Source organism: Cebus imitator, unplaced genomic scaffold, assembly GCF_001604975.1.
Source record: "Cebus imitator isolate Cc_AM_T3 unplaced genomic scaffold, Cebus_imitator-1.0 Scaffold312, whole genome shotgun sequence".
NCBI lineage: Eukaryota > Metazoa > Chordata > Mammalia > Primates > Cebidae > Cebus > Cebus imitator.
In genome coordinates, this window is record NW_016107627.1 from 2,335,076 (window position 1) to 2,360,651 (window position 25,576).

Genomic DNA, 25,576 nt, shown 5'->3' on the forward strand with positions numbered 1-25,576 from the left:
ACGTGGTCACACCAAGAACATGGCAGATGGAGTGCCGATACAAGCAGGACTGATGTGGGGGCTTGCACTGACCATGTTCTTCCAGCCATGGTGGTTAGAGAAACATGGTCAGAACGCTCAAAGTTGGTCTTGGGAGGTGTTCCCAAAATGATGACCACATGTTTCAGAGAGAATTCAGCAGCCTTCAACTTGTATCTTTGAAGATGTGTAATATTCAGGTTAGAAAAAATTTAAAGAGGATTTTCTACGTAAATTGCATTTTCAAAAAAAGGATACTAACTAATAGTAGTGAGTTTCATTTCATAGCAGCAAAATTATACCTTGTCAATGCAGCTGCTTCTAGTTAAGGGTGTGTTGTCTTTCTTTAAAAAATGTCTAATATGTGCAATTGCAACACTGTTTTTAAGAGGTACAAAGTCATAGAGTTTGTATTTTAAGAAATTAGTGCTGTGATAACTGGCGAAATGGGATTTCATATTCTGTATGAGAACTTGATTAAAATGCAAATGATTAAAGTTATATTGTGTTGCAGTGCACTTCATTATATTTTATTGTATTATAAAGGCAGAAGTGTAATTTTAACAACTAGACGAAACTCCACTCTCTCTTTCCTTACCCAGAGCTAACCACTACCCCTCAGGGGTGCATCCCCCTTACTATGTTTTCTGACTTGTGTGCCTATGTGTATATGAATACATAAGAATTTGTTTTGATTTTAATATTTATAGAATGGTGTCCAATATGTGATTATTGATGCTGTTTTTTTTTAATCCTCATTGAACAGTATACTTTCCTTATAACTAGATTACTAGATCTAATTTGTTCATTTTCACTGCTCACAAACACTGTACAAATATCAGGAGTTATTTTAGGTTTATGGACTAAAACCAATGCTGCAGTAAACATCCATGCGTTGTCCCACAGTAAACATCTATGAGGGTTTCTCCATTGTAAATCTCTAGGAGAAGAATTGATGGGGTCTAGGAATTTAAACATCTTTACATTTACCAGATGTTACCAATTTGCTTTTCAAAGAGCAATAACCAAAAAAAAAAAAAAAAAACCTACCTGCAATATACAAGTGTTACCATATTCCAATATTCTTGCCAATACTTGATATTACCAGACATTGTAATCTGACCACTTTGATAGGTGTGAAATGTATCTAATGTTGATTTAATATTAATGAAATAAAACACTTGTATGTGTGTAAATGGTGATGCTTGTATCTTCCTATGTGAATTGCCTATTCATATCCTTTGCTCATTTTTGTATTTTGTTATTTACTTTTTAATGGTTTGTAGAGATTCTTTATACATGCCAGATATTAATTTGTCAGTAATGTAAGTTGTTAATATTTTCTCTTAGTCTTGGCTTGCATTTTTATTTTGCTTATAGTACCTTTTGTCATTCAGAAAATTTTAATTTAAATGTAATCTAATTTATAATTTTTTTCTTTATAGATTTTACTTTGTGGCTAATGCTATGAAATCCATAACTACTATGGGGTCAAAAACAAATGCTTACTGGGGTGGGGAGGGGAACTAGAATGGAGATAGTCAAGTGTAATATTTGGTTAACAGATACAAAAATACAGCTAGATTGGAGGAATAAGTTTTAGTGTTCCATAGTAACATAGGGTGAATCTAATTGACAACAATTAATTGTATTGTATATTGTAATTGTATATTTTCAAATACCTAAAAGAGAGGATTTTGAATGTTCCCAACACAAAACAGTGATAAATGTTTGAGGTGATGGATATGGCAATTACCCTGATTAGATCATTATACGTTATAATACGCGAATTGAAATATCAGACTGTACCCATAAACATGTACAATAATTATGGGTTGATTAAAAGTAATAAAAGCAAAAACATTATTTGCTGCTTATCTGAAATTCAAATAAAAAATGAATGCTGGCATGATTTAAAAATGGTTTAAATTTTGCTTTTCATATCAAAATCTTTAATTCATCTGGAATTCATTTTTGAGTATGCAGTGAGATAAAGATCTCAGCATAGCTCTTTACATCAATACAATCAATATTCCCAACACCACTCCCTGTTGGTCTCACCACTCTCTGCACTGATTTGTTGAGCTGCTTTTGTTTTCTACATACATGGGTCCCTGCTGGGTCTTTCTAGTTTTTTTCTGTAAGTCTAATTTTCTATACCTATAACAATACTGACACTGTTTTAATTGCTGTAGCTTGTTTACTTTCTTGTTTTATATTTTTATATTTGCTCAACCTTCCTAGAGGTTTATCAACTTGATTAAAAAAAAAAACCCAGCTTTCCTTATTCTTGAACATTATAGAAGCTAGACAATTTTCCTTTCTTTCTGTATCATTAATTTCTGTCCTAATCTTTGTTACTTTCTTCCCTGCACTTTATTTGATTTTACTTTGTTATAATTTATTGATTTGGATATTTCACATATTAACTCGTGATTTTTCATTAACATATACATGTAAGAATGTTAGAATATACATGTTAAAATTTGTGTTTATTATAGTCAGAAAACATTCTTACATTATCAATCTTTGGTAATTATGGTCTTGTGGGAGATATATTTTGTGCTTGAAAATAATGCACATTTTCAAATTATTGGAATTAGAATTTTTTCTTAGATGTTCACTTCATGGTGTTTATTGTATCAAATCTCGTATTTCCTTTTATTCTTCTCTGAATTATGAGACTTTTAAGAGAAATATGCTAATATCTTTCATCACGATTTTGGATTTTCTGGCTTCTTTTTATAACCCGGTTGATTTTTGCTTTGTACATTTTGAGATTTGGAAGTTCTGTATCTTTCTGGCAATTAGTTTCTTTTGTTATTGTTTAATATATCATTTTTCCCAATAATAGTGTTTATCTGAAATTGTTCTTTTCTGATATTCATATTGCTCAACCACTTTTCTCACTAATTATAAACAAACACATGTTCTCTGGCCACCATAGACATTAATGTAATTCCTTTGTTACACAAAAAGTATCTTTTGGAAAGTTGAACTCTGAAAGGATCTGGAATAATAATAAACAGGGAGGTATCCTCTGATCAATATAGAAAAACCTCTGAAAGTTTATTATTGTCAAATTAAGTTAATTAATCAAACACATTGTCTTATGTAGTAGAGAACTCAAAAAAAAAAAAACTATATTACTAGAATAGACATAGAACTTTTAAAAGAGGTTTCCATTTTTGAAGGAAGACATATTTTTGCATGACTCTGAATTGTACCCCAAAGATTCCCTCATTTTCTATCTCTGTTGTCTCTATATTTGGAAATTTACCTCTGTGCCTTTGGGTATAACTATTAAGATGTATGCTCCATGAGGGCAAATGCTTTTCTGTGTTAAGTGTTTAGTTTGCCAGGTCCTCAGTGTCAAGAGCAGCATCTGGCAACCTAGTAGATGCTCATCTAAATCTACTGAATGATTGAATAATACGTAAATGCTGTTACATGGCAGCTCATGAGCTGCTTTCTAAAAAAATACTTGCAGAGAAAGAAACTTTTCTAAAAGGCTTACATAATTTAGCAATTGATATCTCCAATTAACAAATCAAGTGTGTAATGTTTGGTAATATGACTTCTTGTCAATTTCTCCTTTCTCTAAGTGCCCATTTCAGCTGATGTAACTTGCTCCCCAGATCCCTACACAGGCCAAGTTACTCTTTCCTGCCTGCAGAACATGAATACAGTGGTGGATGGAGATCTCCCTGGTTACTCTGGTTACCTCAGCCACTCCTCTAAGCTCAAGCACTGCAATTAATTATACACTTATTTCCAGTTACTAAACATTTTATGTCGTTCTATGTATGTTGCTAAAATGTGAGCTGTGATAGGTTCTAATCTTCCTAAAATCAGGTGTCTGCTCAGAAGGTTTTTTAAAGTGTTCTGGGCAAGTAGTGCCTAAACTCTCCTGTTAATTGACTGATTTGCTTCTGCTTATATTCTAGAATTCTCAGTGTCTGCTCCATTACATGGCTCAAAGGCATCTAAAAAGATCCTTCTTCCTCTTTCTGCTTGGTATTAAACTAAACACTGTAGGGCTCAAAGCATCTCATTAATGAATGTGTTAGGAGTGAAATAAGGGGCTGGGTGACACGATCACTACTGTTCTTTATATCTCTAAGGTCCCATGTTTTGGAGGGTCCTCTTTTTGGAGCCCAAAAGAAGAATTTTTAAATCTCACTCTTTGAAAGCCTAAATGAAATGACATGCTCATAGCCACACATCAAAGGTGTCAATTGACTGGGTAACTGGCACCACACATGGGGACAGTGAATGATAGATACAGTCCCATGTGTAGCTACACAAACTAAAGAGCTCTGATGTGAACGCACGGGAATCAGTCCTAGCCGAGAATAACATCGAGCAGCACGGCGCTTTACAGGCAGATCCAGCTTCAACTTAATGCAGAGCGAAGGTTGACATTTTTATACTCTTGCCCTCGAAGAATCATAGAGCCTGCAGTAATAGGCACCAATTCCGAATTCTGGCCCTATTTTTCATGCCTTAGAAGCTCCAGACTAGCCACTGCTTTTTCTGCAAACATGCTTTGAGAGTTGTGAGAATTGATTGAATATGCACAATCTTAGTACATAAGTGTGGGATCAAAAACTGCATGCTTTTCCCTTACTATGATTCCAAAGACTGCCTCACAAACAATAGAGGGCATAGCACAAGTGCCTACATGAGCAAGCCCCTCTCCAAGGAGGGCTAATAGAATGTTCTTCCCCAAACTCACACTTTGATAGGAAACTGCATTGCTGTTTTCCCATTTGTGAGCCTTTGTTCTAATCATTAGAGCTGTTACAAACTCAACAGCCTTCCTCAGCTCACAAAGTATATAAAGTTTATACGAAATTAGAAAATCTTTTTTTTTTTGAGACAGAGTCTTGCTCTGTTGTCCAGGTTGGATGCAGTGGCGTGATCTTGGCTCACTGCAACCTCCGCCTCCTGGCTTCAAGTGATTCTTGTGCCTCAGCCTCCTGAGCAGCTGAGATTACAGGTGTGCACCACCACGCCCAGCTAATTTTTATATTTTAGTAGAGATGGGATTTCACCATGTTGGCCAGGCTGGTTTTGAACTCCTGACTTCAAGTGATCTGCCCACCTCAGCCTCTTGAAGTGCTGGGATTCCAGGTGTGAGCCACCGTGCCCAGCCACAAAATCTTTTTTTCTGTGAATTAGGATTTTAAAATTTCTACCAGACACCCCCCACCCCCATCAAAATTCTGAGTTCACCTACCAAGTTACACAGAAGCACACAATTTACATTTAGTGAAAGTATTATTGCCTGTAATTAGCGAATCACTTTCAGCTATTGTATTTGAATAACTTGCTGCACATCTTTTCAATGTGAACAATAGGAGATATGCTTCTCAGTTGTTGTTGAATTAATGACACTGTTACCAAAAGAGTACATTTAGCAAGAGAATTGTACTCTTAAATAATGGGTCTGAAAGGCAGCTATGAGGTAGCTTGCAAAACAGTTATAGAGGTTATTTACACCAGTCACATTACAGTTTAATGCGACTTCATGCCATGTGTGAAAAGAAAAAAAATAGCTCAAAGTGAGCAGCTAGGAAAGACTAAACCCTGTGGTATCCAAACCAAAGACTCTTACCTTGTTTTCATTGAAATTAGCAATAACTACTCCAACAAAAAGGGTCAGTCCAATCATGCAACCCAGGAATACAAAGACATGAATATAGATTCCATGAATCTGCATAAAGGAAAATATGGTTATTCATAAAAGGAAATGAAAGCTGCTCTTGAAGTGTTCAAAGGATCTGATGAGCTCGCTTACCGGCCCCACACGATGAATAATAACATCTCTCACTTCCACCCAGCCTTTCAAGGAGAGAACTTCAAACAATGCCAGCATAGCATTTCCCACATTGTCGAAATTAAAGTTCCGAGGATTCGCCCTGCAATTCCGATACAGGAATGTTCTGTGAAATTCCAATAAGAAGCACCTGAAGGCAAATACCTATAGCCCTTATCAGTCGTGGGTGTGGGAGATGTGTGTGCGCGTGTGTATATGTGTATGCGCACACACACATATGTATACACACACACTTTTATGCTATATGGCATTTGTTAAATCGTGACAATGCATCAGTGTGTTACAATTGATTATGTTCATTAGGTAATGAATGGGTGATCTCAATGTAAAACAGCTCTAGTTCTGGCTCTAGAGGTTCTGTGACATTTCTACCTTGTCCTGATTGCCCCAAGAACTGGGAAGATGGTTTTATAGATTTGCACAAAGGAGCATTGGATTTTGGATGTGGATTTTGAAACAGTTTTGTAATTGAAAATCTTTCTAAAGGCATAAATCACATTTCTCTAAGTATGGAAAGTATAGAGTAGAATTCAGTCACTTTATTTCACCTTGTGTCATCATTGTGACCACAGTGCTGTAAAGCAGTGATGCCTTTAGAGGTCACTGAGATGGCAAGAGGGGTTTGCTTGTAGTCTGTATTTTTACAAATTACTCTCTTCCAATGGGATTGTTTTTCTTATTAACTCTGAGTCTTCTCAGTGGACTCTTCTTCTGGTCCCTTCTATGCGTGGTGTGCTTTCTACCTCCACCGTTGATTCCTGATTCCTGAAACTCCTTGGCTTATTATTCATTTTCTTTTTTCTTACAGATTTGATGGTGGGGTGGGGGGACACATGCAGGCTTGTTCCATGGGTGTATTGCACAGTGCTGGGGTTTGGGCTTCTAGAGAACCCATTACTCAGATAGTGCACACAGAATCCAGTAGGTAATTTTTCCACCCTTTCCCTCCTTTCTTTCTTCCTTCCTTTCTCCTTCTGTTTGAAGTCCCCACTGTCTGGTGTTTCCATCTTTATGGATGTGTACTGACCATTTAGCTCCCACTTCTGTGGGGGCCAAGGATGTCTCATTTCTTTTTCTTTTAACATGTTTATACTTTTTTCTTCCCACTTATAAAAGTGATCTTTTTTACTAATTGCATCCTCTTTCATCGTTATGGGTCTTAGCTAACATTTTTGTTATTAATGGAATAAGTTTTCAGTGTGTTCCCCCACTTATTAGAGGCTAATTTTAAATAATTAAAAGATTTCGACAACCAAACACTGGAGAATCATGGATTGTAAGTACAATTACTGAAGGTAATGAGGAACTGAGCTCTGGACTATTTAATAGAGTAGGCCCAGTGGAGCCCGTGTAAGTTATTTTTGATCAATTTTTCCCCCTCCTATCTCATTTCTCAAAATTTAACCCTCATGACAAGCAACACTCTGGGAAAATCTGGTTCCGTGCTTTTCTACCATTTTTTATGTTTTTTAAACTATAGAGACAGTCACAAGATGTGCCTTCAGAAGTTTTTCGAATATTAAATAGATGAGGATATAAGAAGAAAATATTAAACTGAAACTGATTTGCTCTTAAGGGCTTAGTGCTGATTAGTGGAGATGTTCTTTAATATAGAGAAAACACCCCACTCAGAAACTCATATTTTGGAATTCTGCTTTGTATTTTTTACACATGAAAGTACAAACACATTCTTTTGGATGCTTCCAACAATCTTTCCTTCTGAATGTTTCCATTAAATTTCATATATTTTACAGTAGACGGAAGTTATAAGGATTCTACAGATGCCACAGTTTGCTTGAATAAGGATTTTTGAAAACGAAGTGAACCAGTTCTCAGATCTGATGTTGGACTTCCTTATTCGTCCATTTTCTTTATGTAGAAGTGCTGCCTTAGCTGAATTTGCGGCAACTTAAACTACTTTTATGTTCCATATCTTATAAAAGTTACAATATGTTAAAAATATTCTAACTAGGCTGGGCGCGGTGGCTCATGCCTGTAACCTCAGCACTTTGGGAGGCGAAGGTGGGCGGATTACCTGAGGTCAGGAGTTAGAGACCAGCCTGACTAAAATGGAAAACCCCATCTCTATCTCTACTAAAAATACAAACTCAGCCAGATGTAGTGTCACATGCCTGTAATCCCAGCTGCTTGGGAGACTGAGGCAGAAGAATCGCTTGAACCCAGGAGGTGGAGGTTGCAGTGAGCCAAGATCACACCACTGCTCTCCAGTTTGGGTGACAACAGCAAAACTCCATCTCAAAAAAATAAATAAATAAATAAAATCTAACTAAACCAAGAAAAGCAAAATGTAGCATCAAAGATTTACAAGAATTTATCAGATTAAAAAAAAATAAATCTTTTTCAGTTTTAATCATGTAAGATGTTTTTGCTTTGTTCTTATGCTTTGTTCGTGCTGGCAAAGTTTGAAACTTTACCTATAACTACAGAGTCCTTCAATAAATCCCAAGTGTCATCCATTATTGTCATTTTTACCCACTACCTTCCCTGAATTGAAAAGGTTGTCATTTTTTTCTGGTTAATTTGTGAAAGATTATAATCTTGTCCGTCCAATTTGGAAAACTAAAGACATTGGTTGAGCACATAATTTTGTCAGTCTTTTTCCCTCCCAGAGGAGGTGCTCCAAGGCCCCCTAAGGTCATGGTAAGGAGAGCTGCTCTTCCCTGGGAACCATGGGGGGGGGGACCCTGAAGACATGACTGAGCCTCTGCCCTTGGATGCGAAAATGCAGAAAATGACATTGTCCAAAAAAGGCATTCCGTATCTTACACAACCATCTCTCCTAAAAGAAATCAGAAGCATTGTACTTCCTACAATGCCCCAACCCTTCAACCCTTTCTGCCTTGAACTTTGGCCATAGAGTTGCCTTAACTTGCAATACCAAACCTACGCCCACACCTTCCTTGCCTCCTGCCTCTGACCCTGCCGGCTTCACCAGGCTAGTTCCTATTGGTTGTCCTTCAAAAGGTCACAAGTGTATCTTCTCATTTGGTCCTTCTCTTTGATCCTGTCATAGTTGGGGTCAGGTGCTTCTCCTGTGTGTGCCATTGCACCCTTGGCCTTTCTGTAGGAATCAGAGGCAGGTATACCATAAAGCCAAAGAAAACTGAGTGGCAGGACCCCGGTTTTGCACAAGCCCTTCTAAGACCCTGGTAGCCCAAACTGTTTGTACCTCAGACCCTATAAAACCCGATCTCCTTCTGCCTAGATCATATTACAGTATAACTCAAAATTACATGGAGATGAGTTTTGAGTAAGCCAAAGGTAAGCTTAGGGGCTTATCTGTGCAGGATTAAAGCCCTTAGCATATTATATAAAATTATTTGTAATTTTATTTTCTGTTTTCCACTAGTCTTTAAGCTCTTAAGTGGTGGCGTCATAGCTTATTCAGGACCATATCACAGACAGAAGCATACTACCTGGTGAATAGCAAGCACTCAATAAATACATTCATTATAAACCTGAATCCTTTGTTGATTTTTCTCCCATGCATGCCATTTTCCTATATTCCAGACCTCTTCTTACAACAAATCACACCATATTTATAATTTATGATATGTTTAATCCTTTTTACTGAGGTGACTCAAGTCCGGGTGATTCAGAAGAAAGCACATTTATCAACCTGAAGAGAGAATATTGAAACTAGACTGTCTCGCAAATGAGTGCATATTTATGTTCTAATTATAATTACCAAAGGCTCCTCTAGGTGTATTCCTAAATATGTTATTTTCTTAATCGTAATTTAGCCAATATAAAATGACAAAATTTTCAGCTTCTAACTCTTGATTAGCTTACTGCAGAAGGAAAGAATAAAAAGTGATCCTGGTTACAGATGACAGTTATTAGATTTAAGGTGTTTCTTTCGCCCACAATCCAAATCACATCAACCTGGACAAATGGACAAGAGTAATTGTGACGATGTTAAAAAAAATGCCAGGCTATTTGCTTATGCTTCTAGAATGTCATTGCATTTGAAACCCCTAATAACACCTTACATAAAATATTGCATTGAAATTAACTTTGATTTTGAAAACCCCATGTAGCTGGTTTTGTGGAATAGGTTGAATGCTGTAGGGTACAACGGGTCACAGGTTTACTTTACTCCAAACATTAGCTTCAAGTGTGTTCCAGCTCCCTTTCTGGTATCTTGGGGAGGTCCCAAAGCTTTTTGATTATTTTCAGTCATAAGATCAGCCTCTTTCTGAAAAGCAAATCCGTTTTACATCCAATTGATCCTATAACTCATACAACAATCCCATCCTTAGCAGCTCAAGGACCCCGGCTTGAAGAAAGGAAGAAAATGTGGAATTTCTTCACTTCCATGCCTCCTCTTCAGGCCACCACAAGATTCTTACACGATTGGGGTGGGATGTAGTTGGAAACCAGAGGAATGGAGTTAAAGTCTTGTGCATCTGCTACAACTGGATTCTGGCCGTAGGCGTTCAAGAGGTTTGAATCCACTCCTCAGCCTAGGAGTGCCCCACTGCACCTTTCCTCTTGTGAGTGTGCAGTCTCTGGGTGATTCTCAGGTCTGGCTTCTGGAAACATGCCTACAGACTCTTTGAATGGCAGTACCCCTTCCAAGCACAAAGCTCTTTGCAGCAGGGCTCCATTCAAGAGGACTCAGATGATATGGCCTTAGGCAGTGACTACACCAGCTAACCCTGCTCTCCAGATGATAATGAGCAGCCTGACCACAGAGTCTCTCTTCTTGCCTTGCCCGTCTCTGTTAAGTGCTGCCCCTGGGGTACCTCGCTTGGCAGAGGTGGGAGGCACCCTCCACCTTTTCCATAGTGAAGGGAATGAAATGCCCAGTGTTCTCTACTCCTGACTTCATTTACTTCCATGATATCGTTGAATTAATAATAATTAATTAATTAATTATCACATAAATTACTTTATGCTATAATTAATTTTTGTCTCATGGAAGTAAATTTTTGTGCCCTTTAATTTTTATTTTAATGGAAATTGAACTGCTCTTCTAGTTGGCAGTGGGGTGAGGAGATTCTCATGTCTCACATTCTTCTGTCTCCATGCTGAAGCCACACACCCAAAATGAACCCTTTTTCTTAGTTCTTGGATATTAAAAAAAATAAAAACTCAATATTCATTATATTAGATTATTTATAAAAGCAAATTTCATATTAGAGAAATGCCAAAGAAAGGTAATAGTGAGTGCTAGGGTACGGCTGGGTTAAATGTGATTCCTTTGAAAGAGTTTTGACATTTAGAAAAGAACATCAGTTGTGACAAAAGCAGAGTTGCTGTGGTTCAGTTGTTATTCTAAGAAATTTTCGAAAAGAAAAGTTAAAAAACAGATAATTTCAAAGGACAAATGAAGTTGACAGAACACTCAGTTTGCCAATGACACAGACTGAGAGATCCCACTCCTGGTCATTAAAAAAACAGATGAGAAAGAAGGTACGAGGTATTTCTAGCTTTAATCTAAGTGCTTTTAAACTCAATTTCAAGAAAAAGAAATACTAAAGGAAAAATTAGAAGTAATCAGCTGTGTTACTACTGATTATTTTCCTCTCCAGTGTTTCAATAATGGAAATCCTTCAGTGTAAATTGGTTTTAAAATTGAAATAGCTTTATGATTTAGGGTTCTATTATGAAGATATCAGCTCCTCCTTTAAAGATACAAACTCAGAATAAGTTTAGTTTTAATTTGACAGAAAATCCTTTTTTAAGTCTCACTAATTTTTAAAGCCATTTGAATCTAGATATATACTTCTGAAGTATTAGAAAAATATTGAGATAATATTTCTGTAGTTTCATGAAGCTATGTAGAACTCCACGTACTCCTTGCTCTCTGTCTTATTTCTGTATTCCAGTATAATCTAGCACTTTGCCCTGTATGATTTAAGATGGTTTTAACATGTCTAGAAAAATTACTTTTAGTTTTATGCCATATTCTACTTAAGCCTTATATTGACAAGCACACCATCCTCTTCAGAATATTGTTTCTGAAATGCTTACCAAACACGGGGCACCCAAAATCCAGGCTTTTTCTCTCCAGGTCTCAATTTTAAATTTAAGTTCTTTGACACACTTACGTTAATTCTGAATATGCCATTGCAATCTTCCTAAAATAGAAAAACAAGGGGGAGAGGGGGAACCTGGTCAGAGAATGAACTCAGAAAAGATAAAGGATAGGAAACTCTTCTTTCATAGCATACCAAAAGCCCTTTACCCGACAACAGTGATGTGAATAGCTACCCAGCAAATAGTAACAAAGACTTGGAGACAGGCAGTTCAACGCTGATGCTGAAAATATTAGTTAAATGGGCAAAAGACCTGAGTAGACATTTCTCCAAGGAAGACATGCAAGTGGCCAAAAAGCACAAGACTAGATGCTCAGTATCAAGTGCCATCTGCCATCAGAAAAATGTAAATCAAAACCATAATGAGATATCACTTCACACCTGCAGAGAAAGCCATAGCCAAAAAGGCAAATAACAACAAGCATTGGCGAGGATGTGGAGGAATCGCTGCCCTCATCCTGGAACCCTTACATACTACTGGTGGGAATGTATCATGGTGTAGCCACTTTGGAAAGCAGGCTGGCAGCTCCTCAAACCGCTAACACAGAGTTACCATGTGAGCCAGCAACTCCGCTCCGAGCTACCTATGCAAGAGAAATGAAAACATACATCCCGACAGAAACTTGTACAAAAGGCTTATATAATTGTTATTCATGATAGCCAAAAGGTGGAAACAAGCCAGATGTCCATTATTGGACAAATAGGCAAACCAACTGTGATCCAACCGTACAAGTGAGTAGTATTCAGCCATAGGAAGGGATGAAGTCCTGATACCTGCTACAACGTGGATGATCTTTGAAAATACTAATTGAGAAAAAAACGGTCAGAAAAGACCACATGTTGTGATTTCATTCATATAAAAGTCCAGAACAGTGAATTCTATAGAGACACAAAGAATATTAGCTGTTGTTTAGGGATTGAGGTGAAGGCTAAAGGGATGGGGGTGACAGAAGATATATTGTTTCTTTTTGAGATGCAAATGTTCTAAAAGTGGCTGTCACACATACAACTCTGTGAATATGCTAAAAAAAGAAACTCCCACTGAATTGTGCACTTGAAGTAGGTGTATTGTATGGTATGTGAATTATATCTCAATAAAGCTGCTATAAAGGTTTTTAAAATTAAACATCCGTAGGAAGTTTCTGACTCATTTCCTATTCTCCCTTTGATTATTTTTGTTTCTTTGGCTATGACGGTCATATTTTGAACCTAAATCTCATCTCTGGGTTCAAGGTGTAGATGGTAAAATTACTGATCACCATTTGACTATTTCAATAGAAATTCCATTTTAATCTGCTTAAAGTCCTTTTTGACCCTAAACCATGTCTTCTCCTGGCCTCCTCCTTTCTGTTCCTGGACCAGCAACCCGGTAGAAGCCCAGCATCAAGCTCAGAGTTCCCTGGGCTTTCCCTGTTCTTCCTGGCCCATGTCTCCATTCTTACTACAGTGAGTTTCCTAACGCCAACGTTACCTCCTTCTGGATTACCAGCACAATTCTTTAAAATAAGAACATTTTAATGCAAATAACACATCTTTATAAAGGCTGGACAAACAAAAGGAAGAAAACTTACCTACAATTGCTCACAAACATAGTGAACATTTTGGAGTATACCCTTCCAGTCTTTTTTCCTATACGTATCTGAGCTCATAAAGTTTTTATTCTAACATTGACCACTTTTTTCAGCTAAAACTATATTGCAATTATCTTTCCATAACCACACCTTTTATGCAGAACAATATTTGAAAAGGCTGTGTTGCAGTGCATTGTATAAAAGTCCCATGATGTATTCGGTCTCACTACCTTTTCCAATTTGTCTTCCTGAACCCACCTGGCCCCACCTTTGACTGCGTGAAGCAGTCTGGTATCTCCGTTAAAAGCCATTGTGCCTGGACACTAGTTCCCTGCTTCTCTGCTTATTAGGTGGGTGACGTTGGACAAATTATTTAATCTTTCTACACCTGTTTTCCTTATTAGTAGGATATGGGTAACAAAAATAGCACTAGGAACAGTTCGTTGTACTTTATGAGCACTCGGACGTGTCTGATTCCTCTTCCTTGGTGGTTTCTATTTCATCAACAAAATTCCAACCCCTTAGCCTGGCATTTCAGGTGCTTGAGGATCTCTCCCTAACTCCTGGCCTTGTTTTTCAGTTTTTTCCTAGATGGGCGGGAATGAAATTCACAGTCACAGTTGAGATTGGGTAAGGTACTCTGCATAAACAAGCTTATCTAATCTTCATAATATCATTGTGTGAGAAGCATTCGAGGAGGAAATAGGTTCCAGAGGGATTAACCTCTCCTAAAGTGGGATTCCAATCTAAGAAGCTGTGATGTCAAGGTCCCTCCTTGCTCCGCACCTGCCTCGGCACTGTGACTCTTCTTTGCAGGCTTTGTGTCTTTCTTCATGGCTTTCTCTGCTTGGAAGGTCCTTTCTTGCTCATCTCAAATCCTACTTCCTCCTGGAAACTTTCCCAGCACAGTACGCCCAATTAGAAGCACAATTTCCCATGCTGAAATCATAGTTTGCATGTGATTTCTGCTTCCACAGGCTTTTTAAAACTGCTGATTTTATATTACTGCTGCTTGAACATGAAACACATGTTCTGATTGGACACAAAATGCCGCAAAACTGAAACAAGGACCTTCTAATATTTCCATTCCGCATTTCATTTCACCTGGCACAGTGCCTTGGACACTACTGATATTCAATGACTATTTGTCAAAAGGTATCCTCAGAGTTTGTTTACAGGGCTTTGGTGACTAAGTCCTAGGCTCCATATCTACATCTATATTGATCTCATGACATCTGGTGAGTTTTAAGAAAACAAACAAAGGAGCAGAGGGAGGAAGTGCTCAGCCTCATACAAGAAAACACGTTTTTCCAACTGGAAACTATGGGCACAATGACTCAACCTTCGTTGCGTTTAACCAGGAACTGTGTGTAATCTAAATGTTGGTGTATCTACTTTCCCCTTTTCTTTGGATTCAGCTCTTTTCTTAGTAAGATGGGCTGCAGTCCTCTGATAGAACTGACATCACCTGCACTCATATGGGGTTCTTGGCCTTGGCCTCTTGTATTTGGATTTGAGAGGATAAAAAGACTCAAGCCCTGTCTCACCATGCCAATTCCTTTTCAATCATTCTGCTTGGTGCTGGTGCTCTCTGTGATGGCTAAGTCTCCTTAGGCTTTCCTTCTGAGCCTTGCACAGACCTCACTGTTCTAGGAAAGAGGATAAATGCATTATGAAACCTGTGTCTGTGCTCATCTCCTGGCTGCTGTCACCATCAATCTTCAGCTTGGGCCAGGTATGAGTGGATAACGTAAAATGACCATGCTCTCAGGTAGCTATTAACATACTGAGTCATCCAAGATTCCTGGCAGGCTTCATCTTGAAGTGTTATTATCTTTCTGGCCTCTGTTCAGTGTGGATTGAAAATCGCTCTTCTTTTCACAAACAAGTTTGTGGACGAATGCGTCAGCTCTCTGTCATTTTCTTCATCAGCTAATTTGGAACAGCATGACTGTCAGGCCACGTTCCTTGTTCTATCTGCTCAGATTCATCAAAGCTCCTGGGATATCTTTCTCAGTCCGGCCTTTGTTTCCAATTCTCATCATTAATAGAAGTTATAATGTATTTTGGCTGGACAAAGATGTTACCTGTATTTTGTAACAGTTAGAGAACTAACAATTTTTATCATTTAAAATCTATATTAGATAGCCATATTTACTAGAAATATATAGCGTAGTTCAGGTCTAGTAGGCCTTTTGAAGATACACATTTAGGAACTAAGGCATCATTTTATTGGGATCAAAGAGAAAATACTTTTCTAGATTATACATCAGCAGTAGTTGGTTTACTTTATTAATCTATTTGTAACATAAGAATCCTAAGAGAATACTGCATGAAATTGCAAAAATTGTCTGGTTATTAACCAAACTGTGTCCCCGCCTTTTTTTTCCCGGAGCACACAACTAAATTCCAGCCCCCCTTGCAGTATCCCTGCTCTTTATGGTGGAATGTGGGTGGAGAGGAGTCTGCCACAGCCCACTCAGATGGAGATGGCTCTCCATTCTTATCTCCAGCTAATTGAGAAAGCTCTGAAGACACGGCCAAGGGGGGAGATGCAGGATAGAAGGCATGTGAATCCCTGAGCGGTCATGTGGAGGAGAGTTGCGATATATACATTTGCAATATATACTGCAAATATATACTTACCCAAGATGCAATATATATATTTCATTATGTGAAGCTACTTAATAGTGGGCTTGTTACAGTAGCTATCCTCCCGTTATGACCAATGACCGAAGAAAGAGAAAATGAAATGCAGTAGTGCAAGTAGTCAAGTCTGGGCCTTTGTGGAGGTCCTCGTGGTTGTCATAAAGAGGGAGATTTGGCCGGGCGCGGTGGCTCAAGCCTGTAATCCCAGCACTTTGGGAGGCCGAGGCGGGTGGATCACGAGGTCAAGAGATCAAGACCATCCTGGTCAACATGGTGAAACCCCATCTCTACTAAAAATACAAAAAATCAGCTGGGCATGGTGGCGCATGCCTGTAATCCCAGCTACTCAGGAGGCTGGGAAAAAAAAAAAAAAAAAGAGGGAGATTCTGGGCAGCTGAGAGCTAATGTAAAGGCACTGGCTTTCTTTCTTTTTTTTTGAGACAGAGTTTCACTCTTGTTACCCAGGCTGGAGTACAATGGCACGATCTCGGCTCACCGCAACCCCCGCCTCCTGGGTTCAAGCAATTCTCCTGTCTCAGCCTCCTGAGTAGCTGGGATTACAGGCACGCGCCACCATGCCCAGCTAATTTTTGTGTTTTTAGTAGAGATGGGGTTTCACCTTGTTGACCAGGATGATCTCGATCTCTTGACCTCGTGATCCACCCACCTCGGCCTCCCAAAGTGCTGGGATTATAGAGACACTGGCTTTCTAATGGGGAGGAAGCTGACAGTGGAGAAGCAATAAAAGGGGTGAGAGGCAAACGCTGTCTCTTGGACATTTTTGCATGGGGCTGCTTGCTGTTATGCGCCTTATGTGACAACAAAGGAAGGATCAGGTTAGCGAAGACATCAAGGGAAAGTATCCGAAGCTCACAGGTATAAACAGCTGGAATCCTGGGTGACCCATGCTCAAGATGTCAACAGTGGATTGACACTGGAATAGGAGGGAAGAGTCACATTCTCTGAGATGTGCTTTTCATCTCATTAACCTTTCTAGCCAGAAGCAACATAGTGCATGCTTAAGCAAAAAGGAACTTGTGGGAAGAGAACTCTTAGAGTTTTATAGGGAGTTCTCAAAGTAGGCTTGGTAGCCACTGGTACCACATGCTTGCCAAGGGACTGTAAACTGCCTTAATATTTTTTTCTTTTTAAGGACAGGGTCTCTTGCTCTGTTGCCCAGGCTGAAGTACAGTGGTGCAATCATAGCTCACTGCAACCTTGACCTCTTGGGTTCAAGTGATCTTCCCTCCTCGGCATTCCAAAGGGCGAGGATTATAGGCACATGCCACCACACTTGGCCCTTAATTTTTATTTTGAAAGACAGAAAGGTACATCTTACCCTTCTAATAATGTTGGGATCATTGCACTTTGCCAGTTTTCCAGCAAAAAGCTGAACTCCAAAGCTTGCAAAAACAAGCATTAATGTCAGCAAAAGAATGGAGACCTGAAAGAAATTGATGAAATGTTAAATCTCTTGGTAAAGACTAAATATTAGGTTTGGTTGAAACAGTGATATAAATAGGAATTTTAAGATAACATTGTATAAAAATCATGGGTTTTTGATAATATATTTTAACTTCTCCACCGTATATCATACAATTAGCCTTACTGGAAGGTCAAAAGGAGAAATTAACAAGCTTTGAATTTTTTAAATGGAAACCTTAATTTCTTATAAGAAAATGGATAAGATATTTTTGATATGACTTGAACTTTTCTGATTTTAAAATCAATACCTTGCTCTTTTTTATCCAATGGAACAAAAGAAAAAAATGTTTAAATAATTACATTTTGTTTTTTTTTTCCCAAATGAATTCATATTTTTATTAGCAGAGCACAAATGAGAGGGACAGTGGCTTAACTGTCTCGTGACCGTGAAGGTGTGCATTAGGAGAATGTGCTATGCTCAAGGAGAAAATTCAGTCTCGAAAAGCAGATCTGTTAATTTTATCATGCTCCCTCTGCTGGCTGACTTCTTTGGTCTCAGCAGAGAAGAGTGGCAATATGGAAGATGTGAACTGCACTGGTTGAATAACCTAAACATGTACCTAACTATACTGAAATCACACTGACACATCATTAGAGAAAGGCACAAATCAATTCTCCTCTAAAATTTACCAGTGATCAAAAGATTCATATACCTCAGCAGTCAGGTGATATTTTCTTTAATTCTAGCTGTGTAAAGAGCCACCGTTTTATGGCTTTGCATAAAGAAAACAAGAATTTTAAAACACATCTTAAAAAAATCAGCAACTGGGAGGCCGAGGTGGGCAGATCTCCTGAGGTCAGGAGTTCGAGAGCAGCCTGGGTAACATGGTGAAGCCCGTCTCCACTAAAACACAAAAAAATTAGCTGGGCGTGGTGGCACATGCCTGTAGTCTCAGCTACTTGGGAGGCTGAGGCACAAGAATCACTTGAACCCTCAAAGCGGAGCTTGCAGTGAGCTGAGATGGCACCATTGTACTCCAGCCTGGGTGACAGAGCGAGACTCCGCATCAAAAAAAAAAAAAAAAAAAAAAAAAAAAAGAAAAAGAAAAAAAAATCAGCACTGATATACCTCTAGTAACATCACAATCTATCTTGAAAATACATTTGTATCAACTACGGCTGATTTCTCCTCACGGGTATGTCTTTAGAAAGCAAGATACAAAACAAGCCTATGTAAATTAATTCCGCTTCTCATGCACAAGCAGACCTCATCAATAATAGAAAGAATCTTTTGATCTGTCTTTTGTAAGGCAAAGATCTTCCGTTACAGATTGTGAACAAAGAGCCTCTTTCTTGTTTTATCTCCGGCCCTGTTTTCAGAAGACCCTAAATCCACGTTTGCCCAACTAAAAAGAATGCTTTGTCCCTCAATCATCTTTGCAATCGCTCATTACTGTAATTCTGAAGTTAAAGTGGGTTATACCTATACGTTGCATTTTTAACGTTGTTTTACGTTGACACTCCTGAGATCTAGAGACAAGTTCTGTGTGACCTTCTTTCAGGAACACACAGAACGAGATTAGGAGCCCAAATGCAGGAACTCCTAATCCCATTTGTGGAGTACATGGTGCTGAATCTTCTTATCCTTACTTTTCAGATGGGAAGACATGAAAACCCAGAGTAGAAATTAGAGGCAAGAGTTAGGACTGAAAGAGTCAGCAGATACTAACTCTCAGATCTCAGAGTGCTTCTGTTTAGATGAATTAAATAAACTCATACGCCAGAAGCACTCACGGGTAAAGTTTTTGAAGGTGATTCTGTTTTTTTAGTGCCACTAAACCCTCTGGCAGTCACTGAAACTATTGATTGACCTTGATAATAAGGAGGACTCACTTTTCCCTCATTAGCTACATTAGAGATGGACTACAGTGAACTGGAAGCAAAGGAGAATTCTAACATACCAAAAAAATTTCCTTAAAGCCGCTGAAAAGTTCTCGAACAACTTTCCTCATCTGGGGCACCAGTTTGAATATGCGCAGAGGTCTCAGGCACCGAAGAACCATGAGGAGCTGAGCTCCCGATTCAGCAGGTACATTTTGAGGCATCCAACAAAGAAATATCAGGCTCACCTAAAGGGGAAAAAAAATCTCTGGAATTATTACCATTCATCCCCTACTATTTTACATTTTCTGAGAGCCAACCGGCCACAACTTTTCATTTAGCAGAGATTCCACTCCTGGGTTGTATGCGCAGTCTGTTAACTTTGAACAACAAACCTCATCTACACTTGCTAGAGGCCTCAAAGGAAAGTCATCATGTTTATGCAGGAAATAACTGGCGGTGTCCACACCGAAAGTGTTGTGTGTTTGTGTTTGTATACACCAGTGCATTTTGCTCCTTCTTTTAACTTACTATGCTGGACCCTTTGCTGATGTCAATATGGTTGGAATTCCTTTTATCAAGGTTACCACTATTTTATCAGTGATCTGCAATATGCTACCTGTTCATGATCACAATTCCCCTTGTCGTGTCTGCAAAGACATTGATTTCATGTCTTCTTGGCCATATAGAAAAAATAAAAAATTCTTTCAGCCCATTTCTATGATTTTTCCAGCAAGTTTTACTGGACATTTGAATGGGCACCTGCTATATCCGGGTATTTTATGCATTGGAATCAGGACAGATGTCCAATCACAATCACTTTAGTTTGCTTTCAACAATAAGGGGCTCATAATCAATAACATGGTTTACATGAGACAAACTTCTTTTTTTTAGTGTAGAAGCCATGAGATTTGTAGGATGCTAACTAGGCTGGCTATGTTAGACCTTATTAATGTATGTCTCATTCGTACATAAAATTGCGATTGGTGTATTTGAACAACATAACTATCCATAGATCTTTATGATGCTCTTAATTTAGATTTTACATGCATGGCCCTTATTTGCATATAATGAACAACTCTAGAGTCCATTTAAGAATTCATTAGGGCTTCTAAACCTCTGTGACTCATACATCTTGCTCTTATACCAAGAAATGCAGGAGATTTTACAAAACCATTACACTTTCATTTAGGAAATAACCAAAGACTTACAAGATATATAAATATGTCCATTACTCCGCCAAAGTCCCTGATGACAGCAGTTGGAGTGAAAAATAAGCCATCTGCCATAATCTTCAGATTAAGCTCAATGCTCATGAATATCACAAACACATACTCAGCAATCTGAAATGGGTAAAAAGGCAGTTTGGTTACAACGAATGGAAAAATTGCAGGTCAGTATTTTACCTCCCAGTTGTAAGCTGAGATTTATTTAGCAGCAGTACCTGCAAAGTAGGTGCATGCATGACTCTTCGGAAGGGGGACTCAAACATCATGGAAATGCAAGAGCAGATGGTTACGATGATCATGACCCAATCCAGGTAAGTGACCAACCCCAGCAAATCACTGCCAGAGACCAAACAAAATTGAGAAACATAAACGTTCCAGGAAAAGCTTCCAAGAGTAGGAGATGATGGCTTCTGTGACTCTGTCAACATGACTGGTATTTTAAAAACATCATTCCCCAATCATCTATTTCATAACATTGTATAGCAAGAAAATAAAAGAGAATTTTAATATTTTTATGCAACATAAAATAGTACATGAAAACTTCAAATGTGCATGGAAAATGAGGTTTGTAATGCTTACTAAAGTTGATGGTACTTTGTATTTTTCACAGCTCCTGTGACAGGGTCTGTTTTAGATCTGTAAGAGAACACATCTATAAAATTCTACATCATAGTAAGCATGTTTTAACTTGCTAAAAACATATTTGCAAACATCTCATCTACCTAAAATCTCTTTTACATCCTCTATAAAATATCCATTATAAAATATGTTTACTGTAGGTGACTCTGGAGGTCAGAGAACATTAGATGAAAGAAAAAATCCAAAGAATGTGCAGTTGATGCTTATGAAAGGAAAGTTTTGGATTTCTCAAAATACTTGATTTTTGACTTTGTGACTTCATTCAGAATTTTCTGACATGGGTAGTACAAAATTAAATTTTGAGTTTCATTTAAAAATACTCATTTAAAATCTTTGCCTTAATAGTTCAAGAATGTTATTCAAAAGTAGTTAATTCAATACTCCATAATTTAAATAGACTTCCTCCCCCTGCATTTAACTGTGATATTGTAGAATGATTTACGGAGAATTTCTTGGGAGGAAGGTTCATTGTTTTTACTTTCATTCCTGAAAGTAAAGCCTGTCAGCACTGCCAGTGAGATTACAGTCTTTGTCTATGTGTCCCCAACTACAACAAAGACTTCATCAATTGTATTCAACATCAGCTGTGTTGCTGATAAAAGGGAAACTACACCACTCCAAGTGAAGTGGAGAATTAGCCATGACATGCTAAGGTGCAGGCAGCCAACAGGATCATTCAAGATAAAAAAAACCTACTCAAGACTGATCAAATCAATCTCTACACTGGCATTTTCTTCCAGTTTACTTTGAGAACTCATGGAAGATGTTAATAATTATGACTCATTTGATTTAAATTGTGAGTCTTTATAGAACAGCAGAAAGAACAATAGCCTGGCAATCAAGAGAGAGCCAGGTACTACTAGCTGGGTCCCTGAGCAAAGCCCTCAACTTCTGCACAATTAATTATCCTCCTCTGTTGAAGGAGGGGACACACAAATAACACTGAGTGGTCCCCAAGGTCTCTTCCATCCCTGAAATGTTAAAATAGTGTGTATTAGTTTCCTTGAGCTGCTGTAAAAAAGCACCACTGGTGCTTAAGACTGGGTGGCTTAAGCAACATAAGTTTATCTTCTCATACTCCTGGAGGCTGGAAGTCCAAGATCAAGGTGCCAGCTGCGTGTGTTGGTTCCTTCTGAGGGCTGCGAGGGGAAAACTCGTTGCAGGGCTCTTTCTTTGACCTGCGGAGAGCCATCTTCTCCCTACGGTGTCTTTGCATGGTCTTCTCTCTGCATATGCCTGCGTCCAAATGTTCTTTCCTTATAAGGAAACAAGTCATATTGGATTAGGGCCCATCCTAATGGCCTCGTTTTAATTTAATTAACTTATTTAAAATTCCTTTTTCCAAATATGGTCACATTCTGAGGTTCTGAGGGCTCAGATTCCGTCATATGGATGTTGGGGGGAGCAATTCAGTCCATAACAGAGAGTGATTATCGTATGCTACTTATTAATAACAAAGAAATCAATTTACTTAAATGATGGCATCAGGGACAGTCCAACTACATAATGGGAATATGGAACGTTCTCTCATTTCCTCCAGGATTCTTAATGTCTTTGGAATATTTACTTAAAGGTTCTGATATGGTTTGGCTCTGTGTCCACATTCAAATCTCATCTTGAATTATAGCTCCCGTAATTCCCACATGTTGTGGGAGGGACCCAGTGGGAGATAACTGAATCATGGGGCTGGTCTCCCCCAGGCTGTTCTTGTGGTAGTGAATAAGTCTCATGAGATCTGGTGGTTTTATGAGGGCTTTCTGCCTTCACTTCTCTCTCATTCTCTCTTGTCTGTGCCATGTACGATGTGCCTTTTGCCTTCCTCAATGATTGTGAGGCCTACCCAGCCACTTGGAACTGTGAGTCCATTAAATCTCTTTTTCTTTACAAATTACCCAGACTCAGGGATGTCTTTATCAGCAGTGTGAAAATGGACTAATAGAGGTATGCTTGACAAAAATCCATTTCATCCATTATCTGCCTGTTAAACTTGCCTTAGGTATCCACAGATAGAGTGTCTTCAAGGTTCACCGTGCTGATGGCTTCTTACATACTTCTTCCATGGTGGAAGGTGGAGACAGTGGGCAGTGAGTTTCCTTCGTATAACAGTTGGCAATGAAAGCACTAATCAACTTTCTTTCTACTTTACATTATTCTCCAATAAACCAATTGAGGTATTTTTACCACAAAGAAACTACAAGCCTGATGGAAGACATGGACAATGACCTTCATTTCACCACATCCTTTAGTCTCCTTTTGTCTCAGTCTTTCCAAAATAAAATATGGAATGCAGATATAAACGTATCAGGCAACTGCTACAATGCACAAACAAAAATGGTTGCTTTGTGTTTCATCAACGTGCGTTTTCTATAAATGTTAACTACTTGTGACCTCTGTTTGTTTTCCACCTGGTCGGGTGCTCAGCAAAGAGAAGCAGCATGATTAATTAGTCCACAGTTTATTTTGTGACCCCATTAGGATTACAAGTTCCTTCTTCTTCATATGACAACACCCCTGCTGTTTGCACGACTCGGGCCAAACACCTGGCTGAAATGAAGTGTACTCACGCGTTGAAGCGTGCTCGGACCACCACCCGGCAAAAGTTTCTGAACCTGTGCTCTCGCCCCACTATGAACAGGGGCTTATCAAAGTATGGGTGGTTCTCTCTGAGTTCCTCTTCTTGCACTTTCCTGGAAGGAGAAATTCATGAGGGAATAAGGCTAAGGGAAATTTTGCCATTCCCAAATGAGAGCCACGGGACTCTGCGGCAGCCTGTACCTTTTCATCTCGGCCTGCTCCTTTTTCTCCTGGATCATCTTTATTTCACTGTCTTCTCTTTGTGCATTTCTGTATCTCACTGTATTGGAATGCTAGAAATAAATTAAAAGGGGGTATGCTAAAATAGGAGGTCTCTGAATGCAAAATATATTATCAGTTAAAAAAATTAAAACCAGTATCTCTCTATATAAAGTATAAATATTAATTATATATATAGACTGTTAAATATGTACTTATATATATTTATATTAAACCATATATTTTACAATAAATATGCATATTTGTACTAAATGTATGTATTTACAATAAATATGTACATTTACACTAAATGTATATAGTTATATTAAATATACATATTTATAAATATATATTTACAATAAATGTGTATGTTTATATGAAATGTATATATTTACAATATGTATGTAAATTTATACTAAATGTATATATTTACATTAAATATGTATATATGAAATATATACATTTACATTAAATTTGTATATATGAAATATATACATTTACATTAAATTTCTAAATTTACAGTATATATATGTATGAGATTAAATATATATAATGGCCACAGTTATATATATTATGTTATATATATATATAGTACAGTTATATATATATACTATATATGTTTTATATATGTATAGTTTATATATATACATATAGTTACATATATATATATAATAGCCACTCTTAGCAAGAGTGTTTTTTCCTCTAAAAAGTAATTCATTCAGCACATATTGCCTGAAATCTTATTATGTGCCAGGCACTGTTCTAGTGTGTAGGATATGGGAAGTGAAAACAAAATATCCCTGTTCTCATACGACTGATGTTCTAGTTAGTGGGAGACAGAAACAAAATTCAAAATAAGTAAATATGTTTAGAGGATGCTTAGTGATCTGGTTTTAAAAAATATCACAGTGGATCAGAGGTATAGAAAATGCTAGAAGATTATGATTTTAAATGAACAGGTCGAGGTAGACCTCAATATGAAGGTACTATTTGAGGAAGACTGGAAGGGCGTGAGGGTGCAGGCTGTGGTAGGGCTGTAGACATGTGTTCTTCCAGAGCTGGGAGCAGGCCTGGCGTGTCTACACGTGCAATATCCAGGAGGCCAATGCGGGCAAATCTAAGAGCGGTGAGCAGGCCATGCAGGGCCTTGCCAGCCCTCAGATGGACCCCACGGAACGTGCAGGGCCAGAGTTCCAATAACAGTAGATTTTAAAGAAAGCACTCCTTAGACTTAATTATCTGTATCTCCTATCATCCAGAATAAGCGAAAAAGTTAAAATTCTCCAATCTAAATGTCTCCTTTGTGGAAGAAAAGACGTTATAAGAATTTATTGGAAACAATCAGAACCCCATGGCATTTTGCTTTAGAGAGGGTGGGAGATGGATTTTGCTATACTTCTATGTGAGAAATGTGGTAGGAAGTCTCTGAAGAAGACGTAAGCCTCCGGCATTAAGACTATTCAA

At 38.2% G+C, this 25,576-nt stretch overlaps 1 protein-coding gene across 5 annotated transcripts in view; it reads right to left on the reverse strand.

Moving 5' to 3' along the window:
* NALCN (sodium leak channel, non-selective) overlaps window positions 1-25,576 on the reverse strand; it is a 369,956-nt gene that overhangs the window by 32,508 nt on the left and 311,872 nt on the right. For all 5 annotated transcript variants that reach the window (XM_037729607.1, XM_017503589.2, XM_017503587.2 and 2 more), the window contains 10 exons: window positions 24,095-24,186; window positions 23,884-24,006; window positions 21,260-21,316; window positions 20,896-21,016; window positions 20,663-20,794; window positions 19,532-19,699; window positions 17,485-17,589; window positions 11,861-11,967; window positions 5,822-5,942; window positions 5,639-5,737 (listed from right to left, as the gene is read on the reverse strand). In XM_037729607.1, coding sequence (XP_037585535.1) covers window positions 5,639-5,737; window positions 5,822-5,942; window positions 11,861-11,967; window positions 17,485-17,589; window positions 19,532-19,699; window positions 20,663-20,794; window positions 20,896-21,016; window positions 21,260-21,316; window positions 23,884-24,006; window positions 24,095-24,186 — 1,125 coding nt within the window. The remainder of the gene's footprint in view (window positions 1-5,638; window positions 5,738-5,821; window positions 5,943-11,860; window positions 11,968-17,484; window positions 17,590-19,531; window positions 19,700-20,662; window positions 20,795-20,895; window positions 21,017-21,259; window positions 21,317-23,883; window positions 24,007-24,094; window positions 24,187-25,576) is intronic.